Source organism: Haliotis rufescens, unplaced genomic scaffold (genome assembly GCF_023055435.1).
Source record: "Haliotis rufescens isolate VD_foot unplaced genomic scaffold, xgHalRufe1.0.p SCAF_1, whole genome shotgun sequence".
NCBI lineage: Eukaryota > Metazoa > Mollusca > Gastropoda > Lepetellida > Haliotidae > Haliotis > Haliotis rufescens.
In genome coordinates this window covers 381,710-403,309 of record NW_025963779.1, presented here as the reverse complement: position 1 = coordinate 403,309, position 21,600 = coordinate 381,710, and the positions used below count along the sequence as shown (strand labels likewise).

At 47.9% G+C, this 21,600-nt stretch overlaps 1 protein-coding gene across 1 annotated transcript in view; it reads left to right on the top strand.

Annotated features, from left to right (window-relative positions):
- LOC124126547 (DDB1- and CUL4-associated factor 13-like) overlaps window positions 1-20,861 on the top strand; it is a 42,124-nt gene extending 21,263 nt beyond the window's left edge. The window contains exons 9-12 of the mRNA XM_046490012.2: window positions 9,009-9,105; window positions 13,723-13,858; window positions 15,310-15,473; window positions 19,628-20,861. Coding sequence (XP_046345968.1) covers window positions 9,009-9,105; window positions 13,723-13,858; window positions 15,310-15,473; window positions 19,628-19,715 — 485 coding nt within the window. The 3' untranslated portion in view covers window positions 19,716-20,861. The remainder of the gene's footprint in view (window positions 1-9,008; window positions 9,106-13,722; window positions 13,859-15,309; window positions 15,474-19,627) is intronic.
- Window positions 20,862-21,600: the final 739 nt, after the last annotated feature.

Below are 21,600 nucleotides of genomic sequence, written 5' to 3'. Positions count from 1 at the left end.
CCTGACCTGATGACACCCACTCCAACCTGACCTGATGACACATGCTCCAACCTGACCTGATGACACCCACTCCATCCTGACCTAAAGACACACTCTCCACCCTGAGCTGATGACACCAACTCCACAATGACCTGATGACACCCTCTCCATCCTGACCTGATGACACCCACTCCATCCTGACCTGATGACATACACTCCAATCTGACCTGATGACACCAACTCCACCCTGACCTAAAGACACCCACTCTAACCTGACCTGATGACACACACTCCACCTTGAGCCGATGACACCAACTCCACACTTACCTGATGACACCCTCTCCATCCTGACCTGATGACACCCACTCCATCCTGACCTGATGACACTAACTCCATCCTGACATGACACCCTCTCCGCCCTGACCTGATGACACCCTCTTCACCCTGACCTGATGACACATGCTCCACCCTGACCTGATGACACACACTCCACCCTGACCTGATGACACACACTCCACCCTGACCTGATGACACACACTCCACCCTGACCTGATGACACACACTCCAATCTGACCTGATGACACACACTCCAATCTGACCTGATGACACACACTCCACCCTGACATGATGACACCCTCTCCACCCTGACCTGATGACACATGCTCCACCCTGACCTGATGACACACACTCCACCCTGACCTGATGACACACACTCCACCTTGACCTCATGACACCCACTCCATCCTGACATGATAACACATGCTCCACCCTGAACTGATGACACCCACTCCACCCTGACCTGATGACACACACTCCACCCTGACCTGATGACACCCTCTCCACCCTGACCTGATGACACATGCTCCACCCTGAACTGATGACACCCACTCCACCCTGAGCTGATAACACCCACGCCAACCAGACCTGATGACACCCTCTCCAACCTGACCTGATGACACATGCTCCACCCTGACTTGATGACACCCACTTCACCCTGAACTGATGACACCCACTCCATCCTGACCTGACGACACACACTCCATCCTGATATGATGACACCCTCTCCAACCTGACCTGATGACACCCACTGCACCCTGACCTGATGACACCCACTCCACCCTGACCTGATGACACCCACTCCACCCTGACCTGGTGACACCCACACCACCCTGACCTGATGACACCCACTCCACCCTGACCTGATGACACCCACTCCACCCTGACCTGATGACACCCACTCCAACCTGACCTGATGACACCCACTCCAACCTGACCTGATGACACACACTCCACCCTGAACTGATGACACCCACTCCACACTGAACTGATGACACCCTCTCCATCCTGACCTGATGACACCCACTCCATCCTGACCTGATGACACCCACTCCATCCTGACATGATGACACCCTCTCCAACCCGACCTGATGACACATGCTCCACCCTGACCTGATGACACCCACTCCATCCTGACCTAAAGACACACACTCTAACCTGACCTGATGACACACACTCTACCCTGAACTGATGACACCAACTCCACGCTGACCTGATGACACTCACTCCATCCTGACCTGATGACACCCACTCCATCCTGACCTGATGACACCCACTCCATCCTGACCTGATGACACCCACTCCATCCTGACATGATGACACCCTCTCCACCCTGACCTGATGACACCCATTGCACACTGACCTGATGACACCCTTTCCACCCTGACCTGATGACACCCAATCCAACCTGACCTGATGACACATGCTCCACCCTGACTTGATGACACCCACTTCACCCTGAACTGATGACACCCACTCCATCCTGACCTGATGACACACACTCCATCCTGATATGATGACACCCTCTCCAACCTGACCTGATGACACATGCTCCACCCTGACCTGATGACACATGCTCCACCCTGACCTGATGACACCCACTCCATCCTGACCTAAAGACACACACTCTAACCTGACCTGATGACACACACTCTACCCTGAACTGATGACACCAACTCCACCCTGACCTAAAGACACCCACTCTAACCTGACCTGATGACACACACTCCACCCTGAGCCGATGACACCAACTCCACACTTACCTGATGACACCCTCTCCATCCTGACCTGATGACACCCACTCCATCCTGACCTGATGACACCAACTCCATCCTGACATGACACCCTCTCCGCCCTGACCTGATGACACCCTCTTCACCCTGACCTGATGACACATGCTCCACCCTGACCTGATGACACACACTCCACCCTGACCTGATGACACACACTCCAATCTGACCTGATGACACACACTCCAATCTGACCTGATGACACACACTCCACCCTGACATGATGACACCCTCTCCACCCTGACCTGATGACACATGCTCCACCTTGACCTGATGACACACACTCCACCCTGACCTGATGACACACACTCCACCCTGACCTGATGACACCCACTCCATCCTGACAGGATAACACCCTCTCAACCCTGACCTGATGACACCCTCTCCACCCTGACCTGATGACACATGCTCCACCCTGAACTGATGACACCCACTCCACCCTGAGCTGATGACACCCACGCCAACCAGACCTGATGACACCCTCTCCAACCTGACCTGATGACACATGCTCCACCCTGACTTGATGACACCCACTCCACCCTGACCTGATGACACCCACTCCACCCTGACCTGATGACACCCACTCCACCCTGACCTGATGACACCCACTCCACCCTGACCTGATGACACCCACTGCACCCTGACCTGATGACACCCACTCCACCCTGACCTGATGACACCCACTCCAACCTGACCTGATGACACCCACTCCAACCTGACCTGATGACACACACTCCACCCTGAACTGATGACACCCACTCCACACTGAACTGATGACACCCTCTCCATCCTGACCTGATGACACCCACTCCATCCTGACCTGATGACACCCACTCCATCCTGACCTGATGACACCCACTCCATCCTGACCTGATGACACATGCTCCACCCTGACCTGATGACACCCACTCCATCCTGACCTAAAGACACACACTCTAACCTGACCTGATGACACACACTCTACCCTGAACTGATGACACCAACTCCACGCTGACCTGATGACACTCACTCCATCCTGACCTGATGACACCCACTCCATCCTGACCTGATGACACCCACTCCATCCTGACCTGATGACACCCACTCCATCCTGACATGATGACACCCTCTCCACCCTGACCTGATGACACCCATTGCACACTGACCTGATGACACCCTTTCCACCCTGACCTGATGACACCCAATCCACCCTGACCTGATGACACAGGCTCCACCCTGACTTGATGACACCCACTCCACCCTGACCTGATGACACACACTCCATCCTGACCTGATGACACACACTCAAATCTGACCTGATGACACATGCTCCACCCTGACCTGATGACACCCACTCCATCCTGACCTAAAGACACACACTCTAACCTGACCTGATGACACACACTCCACCCTGAGCTGATGACACCAACTCCACACTGACCTGATGACACCCTCTCCATCCTGACCTGATGACACCCACTCCATCCTGACCTGATGACACCCACTCCATCCTGACATGACACCCTCTCCACCCTGACCTGATGACACCCTCTTCACCCTGACCTGATGACACATGCTCCACCCTGACCTGATGACACACACTCCACCCTGACCTGATGACACACACTCCAATCTGAACTGATGACACACACTCCACCCTGACCTGATGACACCCTCTCTACCCTGACCTGATGACTCATGCTCCACCCTGACCTGATGACACACACTCCACCCTGACCTGATGACACCCACTCCATCCTCACATGATGACACCCTCTCCACCCTGACCTGATGACACCCTCTCCACCCTGACCTGATGACACATGCTCCACCCTGAACTGATGACACCCACTCCACCCTGAGCTGATGACACCCACGCCAACCAGACCTGATGACACCCTCTCCAACCTGACCTGATGACACAGGCTCCACCCTGACCTGATGACACCCACTCCAACCTGACCTGATGACACCCTCTCCACCCTGACCTGATGACACCCATTGCACACTGACCTGATGACACCCTTTCCACCCTGACCTGATGACACCCAATCCACCCTGACCTAATGACACAGGCTCCACCCTGACTTGATGACACCCACTCCACCCTGACCTGATGACACACACTCCATCCTGACCTGATGACACACACTCCAATCTGACCTGATGACACATGCTCCACCCTGACCTGATGACACCCACTCCATCCTGACCTAAAGACACACACTCTAACCTGACCTGATGACACACACTCCACCCTGAGCTGATGACACCAACTCCACACTGACCTGATGACACCCTCTCCATCCTGACCTGATGACACCCACTCCATCCTGACCTGATGACACCCACTCCATCCTGACATGACACCCTCTCCACCCTGACCTGATGACACCCTCTTCACCCTGACCTGATGACACATGCTCCACCCTGACCTGATGACACACACTCCACCCTGACCTGATGACACACACTCCAATCTGACCTGATGACACACACTCCACCCTGACGTGATGACACCCTCTCTACCCTGACCTGATGACTCATGCTCCACCCTGACCTGATGACACACGCTCCACCCTGACCTGATGACACCCTCTCCACCCTGACCTGATGACACCCATTGCACACTGACCTGATGACACCCTTTCCACCCTGACCTGATGACACCCAATCCACCCTGACCTGATGACACAGGCTCCACCCTGACTTGATGACACCCACTCCACCCTGACCTGATGACACACACTCCATCCTGACCTGATGACACACACTCCAATCTGACCTGATGACACATGCTCCACCCTGACCTGATGACACCCACTCCATCCTGACCTAAAGACACACACTCTAACCTGACCTGATGACACACACTCCACCCTGAGCTGATGACACCAACACCACACTGACCTGATGACACCCTCTCCATCCTGACCTGATGACACCCACTCCATCCTGACCTGATGACACCCACTCCATCCTGACATGACACCCTCTCCACCCTGACCTGATGACACCCTCTTCACCCTGACCTGATGACACATGCTCCACCCTGACCTGATGACACACACTCCACCCTGACCTGATGACACACACTCCAATCTGACCTGATGACACACACTCCACCCTGACGTGATGACACCCTCTCTACCCTGACCTGATGACTCATGCTCCACCCTGACCTGATGACACACACTCCACCCTGACCTGATGACACCCACTCCATCCTCACATGATGACACCCTCTCCACCCTGACCTGATGACACCCTCTCCACCCTGACCTGATGACACATGCTCCACCCTGAACTGATGACACCCACTCCACCCTGAGCTGATGACACCCACGCCAACCAGACCTGATGACACCCTCTCCAACCTGACCTGATGACACAGGCTCCACCCTGACCTGATGACACCCACTCCAACCTGACCTGATGACACATGCTCCACCCTGACCTGATGACACCCACTCCATCCTGACCTAAAGACACACACTCCACCCTGAGCTGATGACACCCACTCCATCCTGACCTGATGACACACACTCCAATCTGACCTGATCACACCAACTCCACCCTGACCTAAAGACACACACTCTAACCTGACCTGATGACACACACTCCACCCTGAGCTGATGACACCAACTCCACACTGACCTGATGACACCCTCTCCATCCTGACCTGATGACACCCACTCCATCCTGACCTGATGACACCAACTCCATCCTGACATGACACCCTCTCCGCCCTGACCTGATGACACCCTCTTCACCCTGACCTGATGACACATGCTCCACCCTGACCTGATGACACACACTCCATCCTGACCTGATGACACCCAGTCCACCCTGAGCTGATGACACCCTCTCCACCCTGACCTGATGACACCCATTGCACACTGACCTGATGACACCCATTGCACACTGACCTGATGACACACACTCCACCCTGACCTGATGACAACCACTCCACCCTGAGCTGATGACACCCTCTCCAACCAGACCTGATGACACCCTTTCCACCCTTACCTGATGACACCCACTCCACCCTGATCTGATGACACCCACTCCACACTGACCTGATGACACCCATTGCACACTGACCTGATGACACCCTCTCAACCCTGACCTGATGACACCCATTGCACACTGACCTGATGACACCCTTTCCACCCTGACCTGATGACACCCAATCCACCCTGACCTGATGACACAGGCTGCACCCTGACCTGATGACACCCACTCCACCCTGACCTGATGACACACACTCCATCCTGACCTGATGACACACACTCCAATCTGACCTGATGACACATGCTCCACCCTGACCTGATGACACCCACTCCATCCTGACCTAAAGACACACACTCTAACCTGACCTGATGACACACACTCCACCCTGAGCTGATGACACCCACGCCAACCAGACATGATGACACCCCCTCCAACCTGACCTGATGACACATGCTCCACCCTGACCTGATGACACCCACTTCACCCTGAACTGATGACACCCACTCCATCCTGACCTGATGACACACACTCCACCCTGAACTGATGACACCCTCTCCACATTGACCTGATGACACCCATTGCACACTGACCTGATGACACCATCTCCACCCTGACCTGATGACACCCATTGCACACTGACCTGATGACACCCTTTCCACCCTGACCTGATGACACCCAATCCACCCTGACCTGATGACACATGCTCCACCCTGACCTGATGACACCCAATCCAACCTGACCTGATGACACATGCTCCACCCTGACCTGATGACACCCACTCCATCCTGACCTTAAGACACACTCTCCACCCTGAGCTGATGACACCAACTCCACAATGACCTGATGACACCCTCTCCATCCTGACCTGATGACACCCACTCCATCCTGACCTGATGACACCAACTCCATCCTGACATGACACCCTCTCCGCCCTGACCTGATGACACCCTCTTCACCCTGACCTGATGACACATGCTCCACCCTGACCTGATGACACACACTCCACCCTGACCTGATGACACACACTCCAATCTGACCTGATGACACACACTCCACCCTGACATGATGACACCCTCTCCACCCTGACCTGATGACACATGCTCCACCCTGACCTGATGACACACACTCCACCCTGACCTGATGACACACACTCCACCCTGACATGATGACACCCACTCCATCCTGACATGATGACACCCTCTTAACCCTGACCTGATGACACCCTCTCCAACCTGACCTGATGACACATGCTCCACCCTGAACTGATGACACCCACTCCACCCTGAGCTGATGACACCAACGCCAACCAGACCTGATGACACCCTCTCCAACCTGACCTGATGACACATGCTCCACCCTGACTTGATGACACCCACTTCACCCTGAACTGATGACACCCACTCCATCCTGACCTGATGACACACACTCCATCCTGATATGATGACACCCTCTCCAACCTGACCTGATGACACATGCTCCACCCTGACCTGATGACACCCACTCCACCCTGACCTGATGACACATGCTCCACCCTGACCTGATGACACCCACTCCAACCTGACCTGATGACACACACTCCACCCTGACCTGATGACACACACTCCAATCTGACCTGATGACACACACTCCACCCTGACATGATGACACCCTCTCCACCCTGACCTGATGACACATGCTCCACCCTGACCTGATGACACACACTCCACCCTGACCTGATGACACACACTCCACCCTGACATGATGACACCCACTCCATCCTGACATGATGACACCCTCTTAACCCTGACCTGATGACACCCTCTCCAACCTGACCTGATGACACATGCTCCACCCTGAACTGATGACACCCACTCCACCCTGAGCTGATGACACCAACGCCAACCAGACCTGATGACACCCTCTCCAACCTGACCTGATGACACATGCTCCACCCTGACTTGATGACACCCACTTCACCCTGAACTGATGACACCCACTCCATCCTGACCTGATGACACACACTCCATCCTGATATGATGACACCCTCTCCAACCTGACCTGATGACACATGCTCCACCCTGACCTGATGACACCCACTCCACCCTGACCTGATGACACATGCTCCACCCTGACCTGATGACACCCACTCCAACCTGACCTGATGACACCCACTCCAACCTGACCTGATGACACACACTCCAACCTGACCTGATGACACACACTCCACCCTGAACTGATGACACCCACTCCACACTGAACTGATGACACCCTCTCCATCCTGACCTGATGACACCCACTCCATCCTGACCTGATGACACCCATTCCATCCTGACATGATGACACCCTCTCCAACCTGACCTGATGACACATGCTCCACCCTGACCTGATGACACCCACTCCATCCTGACCTAAAGACACACACTCTAACCTGACCTGATGACACACACTCTACCCTGACCTGATGACACACACTCCACGCTGACCTGATGACACTCACTCCATCCTGACCTGATGACACCCACTCCATCCTGACCTGATGACACCCACTCCATCCTGACCTGATGACACCCACTCCATCCTGACATGATGACACCCTCTCCACCCTGACCTGATGACACATGCTCCACCCTGACCTGATGACACACACTCCACCCTGACCTGATGACACACACTCCAACCTGACCTGATCACACCCTCTCCACCCTGAACTAATTACACCTGCTCCACCTATATCATCCAGCACGAACAAGACTCCTAACATCCTATTTCAGTGTGTCGTGAAACTCGGATGTGTTCTCTTCGTTTTTGTCATGTCTTAGTTGATGACTCTGTGTTGTCCAGCACGAACAAGACTTCTAACATACCATTTCAGTGTGTAGTGAAACTCGAATGTGTTCGCTTCGTTTTTGTCATGGCTGTCCTCTGCTTCAGTGATGGACGTGGATTACTCACCTACTGGACGGGAGTTCGTGTCAGCCGGCTATGACAAGTGTGTCAGAATATTTCCTGTTGACCAGCGACACAGCAGGTACGTCCAAACCGAGGAAGGCCTTCTCACAGTATCGGTGAATCTCAGACACACACCTTGCTTCCACATGTATCTCAGACACACACCTTGCTTCCATATGTATCTCAGACACACGCCTTGCTTTCACATGTATCTCAGACACACACCTTGCTGCCACATGTATCTCAGACACACGCCTTGCTTTCACATGTATCTCAGACACACGCCTTGCTGCCACATGTATCTCAGACACACACCTTGCTTCCATATGTATCTCAGACACACACCTTGCTGCCACATGTATCTCAGACACACACCTTGCTTCCATATGTATCTCAGACACACACCTTGCTTCCATATGTATCTCAGACACACACCTTGCTTCCATATGTATCTCAGACACACACCTTGCTGCCATATGTATCTCAGACACACACCTTGCTTTCACATGTATCTCAGACACACACCTTGCCTCCATATGTATCTCAGACACACGCCTTGCTTTCACATGTATCTCAGACACACACCTTGCTGCCATATGTATCTCAGACACACACCTTGCTGCCACATGTATCTCAGACACACGTCTTGCTGCCACATGTATCTCAGACACACACCTTGCTTCCACATGTATCTCAGACACACACCTTGCTGCCACATGTATCCCAGACACACACCTTGCCTCCATATGTATCAAAGACACACACCTTGCTTCCACATGTATCTCAGACACACGCCTTGCTTTCACATGTATCTCAGACACACACCTTGCTGCCATATGTATCAAAGACACACACCTTGCTGTCACATGTATCTCAGACACACGTCTTGCTGCCACATGTATCTCAGACACACACCTTGCTTCCACATGTATCTCAGACACACACCTTGCTGCCACATGTATCTCAGACACACACCTTGCTTCCATATGTATCTCAGACACACACCTTGCTTCCATATGTATCTCAGACACACACCTTGCTTCCATATGTAACTCAGACACACACCTTGCTTCCATATGTATCTCAGACACACACCTTGCTTCCACATGTATCTCAGACACACGCCTTGCCTCCATATGTATCTCAGACACACACCTTGCTTCCATATGTATCTCAGATACACACCTTGCCTCCATATGTATCTCAGACACACACCTTGCTTCCATATGTATCTCAGACACACACCTTGCTTTCACATGTATCTCAGACACACTCCTTGCTGCCACATGTATCTCAGACACACGCCTTGCTTTCACATGTATCTCAGACACACGCCTTGCTGCCACATGTATCTCAGACACACACCTTGCTGCCACATGTATCTCAGACACACACCTTGCTGCCATATGTATCTCAGACACACACCTTGCTGCCACATGTATCTCAGACACACACCTTGCTGCCACATGTATCTCAGACACACACCTTGCTGCCATATGTATCTCAGACACACACCTTGCTGCCATATGTATCTCAGACACACACCTTGCTGCCACATGTATCTCAGACACACGTCTTGCTGCCACATGTATCTCAGACACACACCTTGCTTCCACATGTATCTCAGACACACACCTTGCTGCCACATGTATCTCAGACACACACCTTGCTTCCATATGTATCTCAGACACACACCTTGCTTCCATATGTATGTCAGACACACACCTTGCTTCCATATGTATCTCAGACACACGCCTTGCTTTCACATGTATCTCAGACACACACCTTGCTGCCACATGTATCTCAGACACACGCCTTGCTTTCACATGTATCTCAGACACACGCCTTGCTGCCACATGTATCTCAGACACACACCTTGCTTCCATATGTATCTCAGACACACACCTTGCTTCCATATGTATCTCAGACACACACCTTGCTTCCATATGTATCTCAGACACACGCCTTGCTTTCACATGTATCTCAGACACACGTCTTGCTGCCACATGTATCTCAGACACACACCTTGCTTCCATATGTATCTCAGACACACACCTTGCTGCCACATGTATCTCAGACACACGCCTTGCTTCCATATGTATCTCAGACACACACCTTGCTTCCATATGTATCTCAGACACACACCTTGCTGCCACATGTATCTCAGACACACACCTTGCCTCCATATGTATCTCAGACACACACCTTGCTTCCATATGTATCTCAGACACACACCTTGCTTCCATATGTATCTCAGACACACGCCTTGCTTCCATATGTATCTCAGACACACGTCTTGCTTCCATATGTATCTCAGACACACGTCTTGCTTTCACATGTATCTCAGACACACGTCTTGCTTTCACATGTATCTCAGACACACACCTTGCTTCCATATGTATCTCAGACACACACCTTGCTTCCATATGTATCTCAGACACACGTCTTGCTTTCACATGTATCTCAGACACACGTCTTGCTTCCATATGTATCTCAGACACACGTCTTGCTTTCACATGTATCTCAGACACTCGTCTTGCTTTCACATGTATCTCAGACACACATGTTGCTTCCATATGTATCTCAGACACACGTCTTGCTTCCATATGTATCTCAGACACACGTCTTGCTTTCACATGTATCTCAGACACACGTCTTGCTTTCACATGTATCTCAGACACACGCCTTGCTGCCACATGTATCTCAGACACACACCTTGCCTCCATATGTATCTCAGACACACACCTTGCCTCCATATGTATCTCAGACACACACCTTGCTTCCATATGTATCTCAGACACACACCTTGCCTCCATATGTATCTCAGACACACACCTTGCCTCCATATGTATCTCAGACACACACCTTGCCTCCATATGTATCTCAGACACACACCTTGCTTCCATATGTATCTCAGACACACACCTTGCCTCCATATGTATCTCAGACACACACCTTGCTTCCATATGTATCTCAGACACACGCCTTGCTTCCATATGTATCTCAGACACACACCTTGCTTCCATATGTATCTCAGACACACGTCTTGCTTTCACATGTATCTCAGACACACGTCTTGCTGCCACATGTATCTCAGACACACACCTTGCTTCCATATGTATCTCAGACACACGCCTTGCTGCCACATGTATCTCAGACACACGCCTTGCTTCCATATGTATCTCAGACACACACCTTGCTTCCATATGTATCTCAGACACACGCCTTGCTTTCACATGTATCTCAGACACACGCCTTGCTGCCACATGTATCTCAGACACACACCTTGCTTTCACATGTATCTCAGACACACACCTTGCTTCCATATGTATCTCAGACACACGCCTTGCTTTCACATGTATCTCAGACACACGCCTTGCTGCCACATGTATCTCAGAAACACGCCTTGCTGCCACATGTATCTCAGACACACACCTTGCTGCCACATGTATCTCAGACACACACCTTGCTTCCATATGTATCTCAGACACACGCCTTGCTTTCACATGTATCTCAGACACACGTCTTGCTTTCACATGTATCTCAGACACACGCCTTGCTTTCATATGTATCTCAGACACACACCTTGCTTCCATATGTATCTCAGACACACACCTTGCTGTCACATGTATCTCAGACACACACCTTGCTTCCATATGTATCTCAGACACACACCTTGCTTCCATATGTATCTCAGACACACGCCTTGCTTTCACATGTATCTCAGACACACACCTTGCTGCCATATGTATCTCAGACACACACCTTGCCTCCATATGTATCTCAGACACACGCCTTGCTTTCACATGTATCTCAGACACACACCTTGCTTCCATATGTATCTCAGACACACACCTTGCTTTCACATGTATCTCAGACACACACCTTGCTTTCACATGTATCTCAGACACACGCCTTGCTTTCACATGTATCTCAGACACACACCTTGCTTCCATATGTATCTCAGATACACACCTTGCTTCCATATGTATCTCAGACACACGCCTTGCTTTCACATGTATCTCAGACACACACCTTGCTTCCATATGTATCTCAGACACACACCTTGCTTCCATATGTATCTCAGACACACACCTTGCTGCCATATGTATCTCAGACACACACCTTGCTGCCACATGTATCTCAGACACACGTCTTGCTGCCACATGTATCTCAGACACACACCTTGCTTCCACATGTATCTCAGACACACACCTTGCTGCCACATGTATCTCAGACACACACCTTGCTTCCATATGTATCTCAGACACACACCTTGCTTCCATATGTATCTCAGACACACACCTTGCTTCCACATGTATCTCAGACACACACCTTGCTTCCATATGTATCTCAGACACACACCTTGCTTCCATATGTATCTCAGACACACACCTTGCTTCCATATGTATCTCAGACACACACCTTGCTGCCACATGTATCTCAGACACACGCCTTGCTTTCACATGTATCTCAGACACACGCCTTGCTTTCACATGTATCTATGCTGAAAATGGCCATAATGCTCGTTTCTGGAGCTGATCTTGAAAACCGTACAATATTTCTTCACCAAAGATGGTACATTGATAGGTCTAGTGTTGAACAGGTGCCTGTTGCTGGAATACTGGAGATGAACAAACAAAGCTTCATGGCATGTGTGCCTCTTATGGTGAGATCTTGTGTTCTTTGTTTGCAGGGAGATTTACCATGCCAAGCGGATGCAGCGCGTCAGTGTGGTGCGGTGGTCACTGGACAATAAGTACATTCTGTCCGCCTCCGATGAGATGAACATCAGAGTTTGGAAGGCAAATGCCTCTGAGAAACTGGGAGTGGTGCGTGTGTCTTCCTTCTGCTTCCCATCCTTGGATATAAAAGTTTCCAGAAGTTGTGACTGATACATAACTGTCCAGCTGCATGGTGTCACGAAGAGACAACTGTCCAGCTGGTGTCACTAAGAGACAGCTTCCAGCTGCATGGTGTCACTAAGAGACAACTGTTCAGCTGCATGGTGTCACTAAGAGACAACTGTCCAGCTGCATAGTGTTACTAAGAGACAACTTCCAGCTGCATAGTGTCACTAAGAGACAGCTTCCAGCTGCATAGTGTCACTAAGAGACAACTGTCCAGCTGCATGGTGTCACTAAGAGACAACTTTCCAGCTGCATAGTGTCACTAAGAGACAACTGTCCAGCTGCATAGTGTCTCTAAGGGACAACTGTCCGGCTGCATGGTGTCACTAAGAGACAACAGTCCACCTGGTGTCACTAAGAGACAACTGTCCAGCTGCATGGTGTCACTAAGAGACAACTGTCCAGCTGCATGGTGTCACTAAGAGACAACGGTCCACCTGGTGTCACTAAGAGACAACTGTCCAGCTGCATGGTGTCACTAAGAGACAACGGTCCACCTGGTGTCACTAAGAGACAACTTCCAGCTGCATAGTGTCACTAAGAGACATCTGTCCAGCTGCATGGCGTCACTAAGAGAAAACTGTCCAGCTGCATGGTGTCACTAAGAGACAACTGTCCAGCTGCATAGTGCCACTAAGAGACAGCCTCCAGCTGCATAGCGTCACTAAGAGAAAACTGTCCAGCTGCATAGTGTCACTAAGAGACAAGAGGTGATCGGGTAGCCTAGTGGTTAAAGCGTTCGCTCGTCACGCTGAAGACCCGGGGTTCGAATCCCGACATGGGTACAATGTGTGAAGCCCATTTCTGGTGTCCCCCACCGTGCTATTGCTGGAATATTGCTAAAAGCGGCGTAAAACCAAACTCACTCACTTACTAAGAGAAAACTTCCAGCTGCATGTCGTCACTAAGAGACAACTGTCCACCTGGTGTCACCCTGGAGACAACGGTCCACCTGGTGTCACTAAGAGACAGCTTCCAGCTGCATGTCGTCACTAAGAGACAACTGTCCACCTGGTGTCACTAAGAGAAAGCTTCCAGCTGCATGTCGTCACTAAGAGACAACGGTCCACCTGGTGTCACTAAGAGACAGCTTCCAGCTGCATGTCGTCACTAAGAGACAACTGTCCACCTGGTGTCACTAAGAGAAAGCTTCCAGCTGCATAGCGTCACTAAGAGACAACTGTCCACCTGGTGTCACCCTGGAGACAACGGTCCACCTGGTGTCACTAAGAGACAGCTTCCAGCTGCATGTCGTGATATTGCTGGAATATTGCTAAAAGCGGCGTAAAACCATATTCACTCACTCATTCACCCTGACCCCAACACCAAGGTTAAGCGGTAGATAACCTTGACATATGTATATTTTCTTACAGCTAAAACCAAGGGAGAAAACAGCATTCAACTACAATGAGAAACTAAAGGAAAAGTTTGGACACCACCCCCAAGTCCGGCGAATCTCACGGCATCGTCATGTACCCCAATTTGTCTACAATGGCGCCAAAGAAATCAAACTGATCCGAGCTTCACACAGGCGAAAGTAAGCTGCTGATGGCAACCCTAATGCAGTCAATGTTTAACTATTGAGCAACCCTAATGCAGTCAATGTTTAACTATTGAGGCAACCTTAACATAGTCAATGTTTAACTATTGAGGCAACCCTAAGGCAGTCAATGTTTAACTATTGAGGCAACCCTAATGTAGTCAATGTTTAACTATTGAGGCAACCCTAAGGCAGTCAATGTTTAAATATTGAGGCAACCCTAATGCAGTCAATGTTTAACTATTGAGGCAACCCTAATGTAGTCAATGTTTAACTATTGAGGCAACCCTATTGCAGTCAATGTTTAACTATTGAGGCAACCCTAAGGCAGTCAATGTTTAACTATTGAGGCAACCCTAAGGCAGTCAATGTTTAACTATTGAGGCAACCCTAATGCAGTCAATAATTAACTATTGAGGCAACCTTAAAGTACTCAATGTTTAACTATTGAGGCAACCTTAATGTAGTCAATGTTTAACTATTGAGGCAACCCTATTGCAGTCAATGTTTAACTATTGAGGCAACCCTAAGGCAGTCAATGTTTAACTATTGAGGCAACCCTAAGGCAGTCAATGTTTAACTATTGAGGCAACCCTAATGCAGTCAAAGTTTAACTATTGAGGCAACCCCTAATGCAGTCAATGTTTAACTATTGAGGCAACCCCTAATGCAGTCAATGTTTAACTATTGAGGCAACCCTAATGTAGTCAATGTTTAACTATTGAGGCAACCCTAATGTAGTCAATGTTTAACTATTGAGGCAACCCTAAGGCAGTCAATGTTTAACTATTGAGGCAACCCTAAGGCAGTCAATGTTTAAATATTGAGGCAACCCTAATGCAGTCAATAATTAACTATTGAGGCAACCTTAAAGTAGTCAATGTTTAACTATTGAGGCAACCTTAATGTAGTCAATGTTTAACTATTGAGGCAACCCTATTGCAGTCAATGTTTAACTATTGAGGCTACCCTATTGTAGTCAATGTTTAACTATTGAGGCTACCCTATTGCAGTCAATGTTTAACTATTGAGGCAACCCTAAGGCAGTCAATGTTTAACTATTGAGGCAACCCTAAGGCAGTCAATGTTTAACTATTGAGGCAACCCTAAGGCAGTCAATGTTTAACTATTGAGGCAACCCTAAGGCAGTTAATGTTTAAATATTGAGGCAACCCTAATGCAGTCAATAATTAACTATTGAGGCAACCTTAAAGTAGTCAATGTTTAACTATTGAGGCAACCTTAATGTAGTCAATGTTTAACTATTGAGGCAACCCTATTGCAGTCAATGTTTAACTATTGAGGCTACGTTAATGTAGTCAATGTTTAACTATTGAGGCAACCCTATTGCAGTCAATGTTTAACCATTGAGGCAACCTTAATGTAGTCAATGTTTAACTATTGAGGCAACCCTATTGCAGTCAATGTTTAACTATTGAGGCAACCTTAACATAGTCAATGTTTAACTATTGAGGCAACCCTAAGGCAGTCAATGTTTAACTATTGAGGCAACCCTAAGGCAGTCAATGTTTAACTATTGAGGCAACCCTAATGCAGTCAAAGTTTAACTATTGAGGCAACCCCTAATGCAGTCAATGTTTAACTATTGAGGCAACCCTAATGTAGTCAATGTTTAACTATTGAGGCAACCCTAAGGCAGTCAATGTTTAACTATTGAGGCAACCCTAATGTAGTCAATGTTTAACTATTGAGGTTACCCTAATGTAGTCAATGTTTAACTATTGAGGCAACCCTAAGGCAGTCAATGTTTAACTATTGAGGCAACCCTAAGGCAGTCAATGTTTAACTATTGAGGCAACCCTAATGTAGTCAATGTTTAACTATTGAGGCAACCCTAAGGCAGTCAATGTTTAACTATTGAGGCAACCCTAAGGCAGTCAATGTTTAACTATTGAGGCAACCCTAATGCAGTCAATGTTTAACTATTGAGGCAACCCTAATGTAGTCAATGTTTAACTATTGAGGCAACCCTATTGCAGTCAATGTTTAACTATTGAGGCAACCCTAAGGCAGTCAATGTTTAACTATTGAGGCAACCCTAAGGCAGTCAATGTTTAACTATTGAGGCAACCCTAATGCAGTCAATAATTAACTATTGAGGCAACCTTAAAGTAGTCAATGTTTAACTATTGAGGCAACCTTAATGTAGTCAATGTTTAACCATTGAGGCAACCTTAATGTAGTCAATGTTTAACTATTGAGGCAACCCTATTGCAGTCAATGTTTAACTATTGAGGCAACCTTAACATAGTCAATGTTTAACTATTGAGGCAACCCTAAGGCAGTCAATGTTTAACTATTGAGGCAACCCTAAGGCAGTCAATGTTTAACTATTGAGGCAACCCTAATGCAGTCAAAGTTTAACTATTGAGGCAACCCTAATGTAGTCAATGTTTAACTATTGAGGCAACCCTAAGGCAGTCAATGTTTAACTATTGAGGCAACCCTAAGGCAGTCAATGTTTAACTATTGAGGCAACCCTAATGCAGTCAATGTTTAACTATTGAGGCAACCCTAATGTAGTCAATGTTTAACTATTGAGGCAACCCTATTGCAGTCAATGTTTAACTATTGAGGCAACCCTAAGGCAGTCAATGTTTAACTATTGAGGCAACCCTAAGGCAGTCAATGTTTAACTATTGAGGCAACCCTAATGCAGTCAATAATTAACTATTGAGGCAACCTTAAAGTAGTCAATGTTTAACTATTGAGGCAACCTTAATGTAGTCAATGTTTAACTATTGAGGCAACCCTATTGCAGTCAATGTTTAACTATTGAGGCTACCCTATTGCAGTCAATGTTTAACTATTGAGGCTACCTTAATGTAGTCAATGTTTAACTATTGAGGCAACCTTAATGTAGTCAATGTTTAACTATTGAGGCAACCCTATTGCAGTCAATGTTTAACTATTGAGGCAACCTTAACATAGTCAATGTTTAACTATTGAGGCAACCCTAAGGCAGTCAATGTTTAACTATTGAGGCAACCCTAAGGCAGTCAATGTTTAACTATTGAGGCAACCCTAATGCAGTCAATGTTTAACTATTGAGGCAACCCTAAGGCAGTCAATGTTTAACTATTGAGGCAACCCTAAGGCAGTCAATGTTTAACTATTGAGGCAACCCTAAGGCAGTCAATGTTTAACTATTGAGGCAACCCTAAGGCAGTCAATGTTTAACTATTGAGGCAACCCTAAGGCAGTTAATGTTTAAATATTGAGGCAACCCTAATGCAGTCAATAATTAACTATTGAGGCAACCTTAAAGTAGTCAATGTTTAACTATTGAGGCAACCTTAATGTAGTCAATGTTTAACTATTGAGGCAACCCTATTGCAGTCAATGTTTAACTATTGAGGCTACGTTAATGTAGTCAATGTTTAACTATTGAGGCAACCCTATTGCAGTCAATGTTTAACTATTGAGGCTACCCTATTGCAGTCAATGTTTAACTATTGAGGCTACCCTAATGCAGTCAATGTTTAACTATTGAGGCAACCTTAATGTAGTCAATGTTTAACTATTGAGGCAACCCTATTGCAGTCAATGTTTAACTATTGAGGCTACCCTAATGCAGTCAATGTTTAACTATTGAGGCAACCTTAATGCAGTCAATGTTTAACTATTGAGGCAACCCTAATGCAGTCAATGTTTAACTATTGAGGCAACCCTAATGCAGTCAATGTTTAACTATTGAGGCTACCCTAATGCAGTCAATGTTTAACTATTGAGGCAACCTTAATGCAGTCAATGTTTAACTATTGAGGCAACCCTAATGCAGTAAATGTTTAACTATTGAGGCAACCTTAATGCAGTCAATGTTTAACTATTGAGGCAACCCTAATGCAGTCAAAGTTTAACTATTGAGGCAACCTTAACGCAGTCAATGTTTAACTATTGAGGCTACCCTAATGCAGTCAATTTTTAACTATTGAGGCAACCCTAATGTAGTCAATGTTTAACTATTGAGGCAACCCTAATGCAGTAAATGTTTAACTATTGAGGCAACCCTAATGCAGTCAATGTTGAACTATTGAGGCAACCTAATGCAGTCAATGTTGAACTATTGAGGCAACCCTAATGCAGTAAATGTTTACACGGTCATATACATGTACGCTCTGTATTTCCAGGGAGAGCAACCGCCAAGCACACAGTAAGCCAGGGGCCATCCCGGAGGTCAAGGAGAAAGAGAAGCATGTGGTGGGGGAGGTGGAGTGAGGGGCCGTATCAACAGTGATAATGTCAATAACATTGGACTAATCCTGAGCAATCTGTGGTGATCAAGTCTGAAGCATTGGAAGCTGCTATGCCTCAATGAGACTGACATGTTGTAAATAGTATATTCCCACATAGGTAGGTGAAAAGATGATACCCATGCCAAACCAACCGTAGGTGGAGGTATGCACCATCTAGTACTCGAGATGTTGTGGATGTATGAGGTGGACAGGAAGCGTGTGACAGAAACCAAGGCTGTCGTGTTGGAAGAACATCCTCCTCAGAGCACAGCAGACATGGTTGTTGGATGTATCCTGGTGTCACCACTCTAGCTGGCAGCCATGGTTGTTGGATGTGTCATGGTGTCACCACTCTAGCTGGCAGACATTGTTGTTGGATGTGTCATGGTGGCACCACTCTAGCTGGCAGCCATGGTTGTTGGATGTGTCATGGTGTCACCACTCTAGCTGGCAGCCATGGTTGTTGGATGTGTCATGGTGTCACCACTCTAGCTGGCAGCCATGGTTGTTGGATGTGTCATGGTGGCACCACTCTAGCTGGCAGACATTGTTGTTGGATGTGTCATGGTGGCACCACTCTAGCTGGCAGCCATGGTTGTTGGATGTGTCATGGTGTCACCACTCTAGCTGGCAGCCATGGTTGTTGGATGTGTCATGGTGTCACCTCTCTAGCTGGCAGACATGGTTGTTGGATGTGTCATGGTGTCACCAATCTAACTGGCAGACATTGTTGTTGGATGTGTCATGGTGTCACCACTCTAGCTGGCAGACATTGTTGTTGGATGTGTCATGGTGTCACCACTCTATGGCTGGCCTTAAAGGGTTTTTTTTATGTGGGCAGGGGAACCACTCTACAGCTGGTTATCATGGCTGTTGGATATGGCCCAGGGGAACCACTCTATAGCTGGTAGTCGTGGTTGTTGGATGTGTCATGGTGGCACCACTCTATAGCTGGTAGTCGTGGCTGTTGGACGTGTCATGGTGGTACCACACTCTCTAACTTCCAGATGTGTCATGGTGGACATATTTATAGCATCAAACCTATCAGTACAAGAAGCATGTGTCCTGACATGCACATTGTTCCCTTGAACACCACTAAAATAAAAAAAAAAAATTATTTGTGAAAGTGCGATCGTCTTTGCTTGGTGTTTTTTTTTGTGACTCTTGAGGAGGTCCTGTACATGTTTTGCCCAGAAATGAAAACATTAAATTTGCGATACAACATCACTAGACATTTGTGTGCTGTATGAGGGACAATGTTTCATTCGGGAAATCAATGCTAATTTATATACCCCGGCTCTAAAGCGAATCGGAATAAAGCACATCACTAGTGCATACAAAATCTCTACATATGCAATAAAAATGTCTTCTGCAGAAAAAAATACATCGTAGCCCTTCAGCGAATTCAGGGAGACCGAACAGATTATATCAATTAAACTTGGTCAATACAAATTTGAAATTTGAGATAAAACATAACTAAACATAATTAGCCCATTAAATTGTATTTCCTGTTCTGATTGGCATTGTTTTATATGCAGAGATAAAGATTACCGTGCGTCTTGTCTCGTAAACTAAGCCGGAAGTAGCATTAAGCTGTACACACTTTTCTCGGAATCAACCGGCGATTCGGACGATAATACAACTTTAAAGAATTTTGATACAATGAGCGGAAAAATTGTATCTGAAACTATTATTTTATCAGGAATAATTTATTCCAATATTATGTGTAGTTGCAGCTTTACTATATATATATGTGAAATAAATTGATAACCATAAGCGTAGCACTTTGGTTCAGCTGATCGCCATTGCCAGGAATGTTTTCGAATGGAAGAATTTGACCAATCACCATCCATGTGCCCGCGATTGCG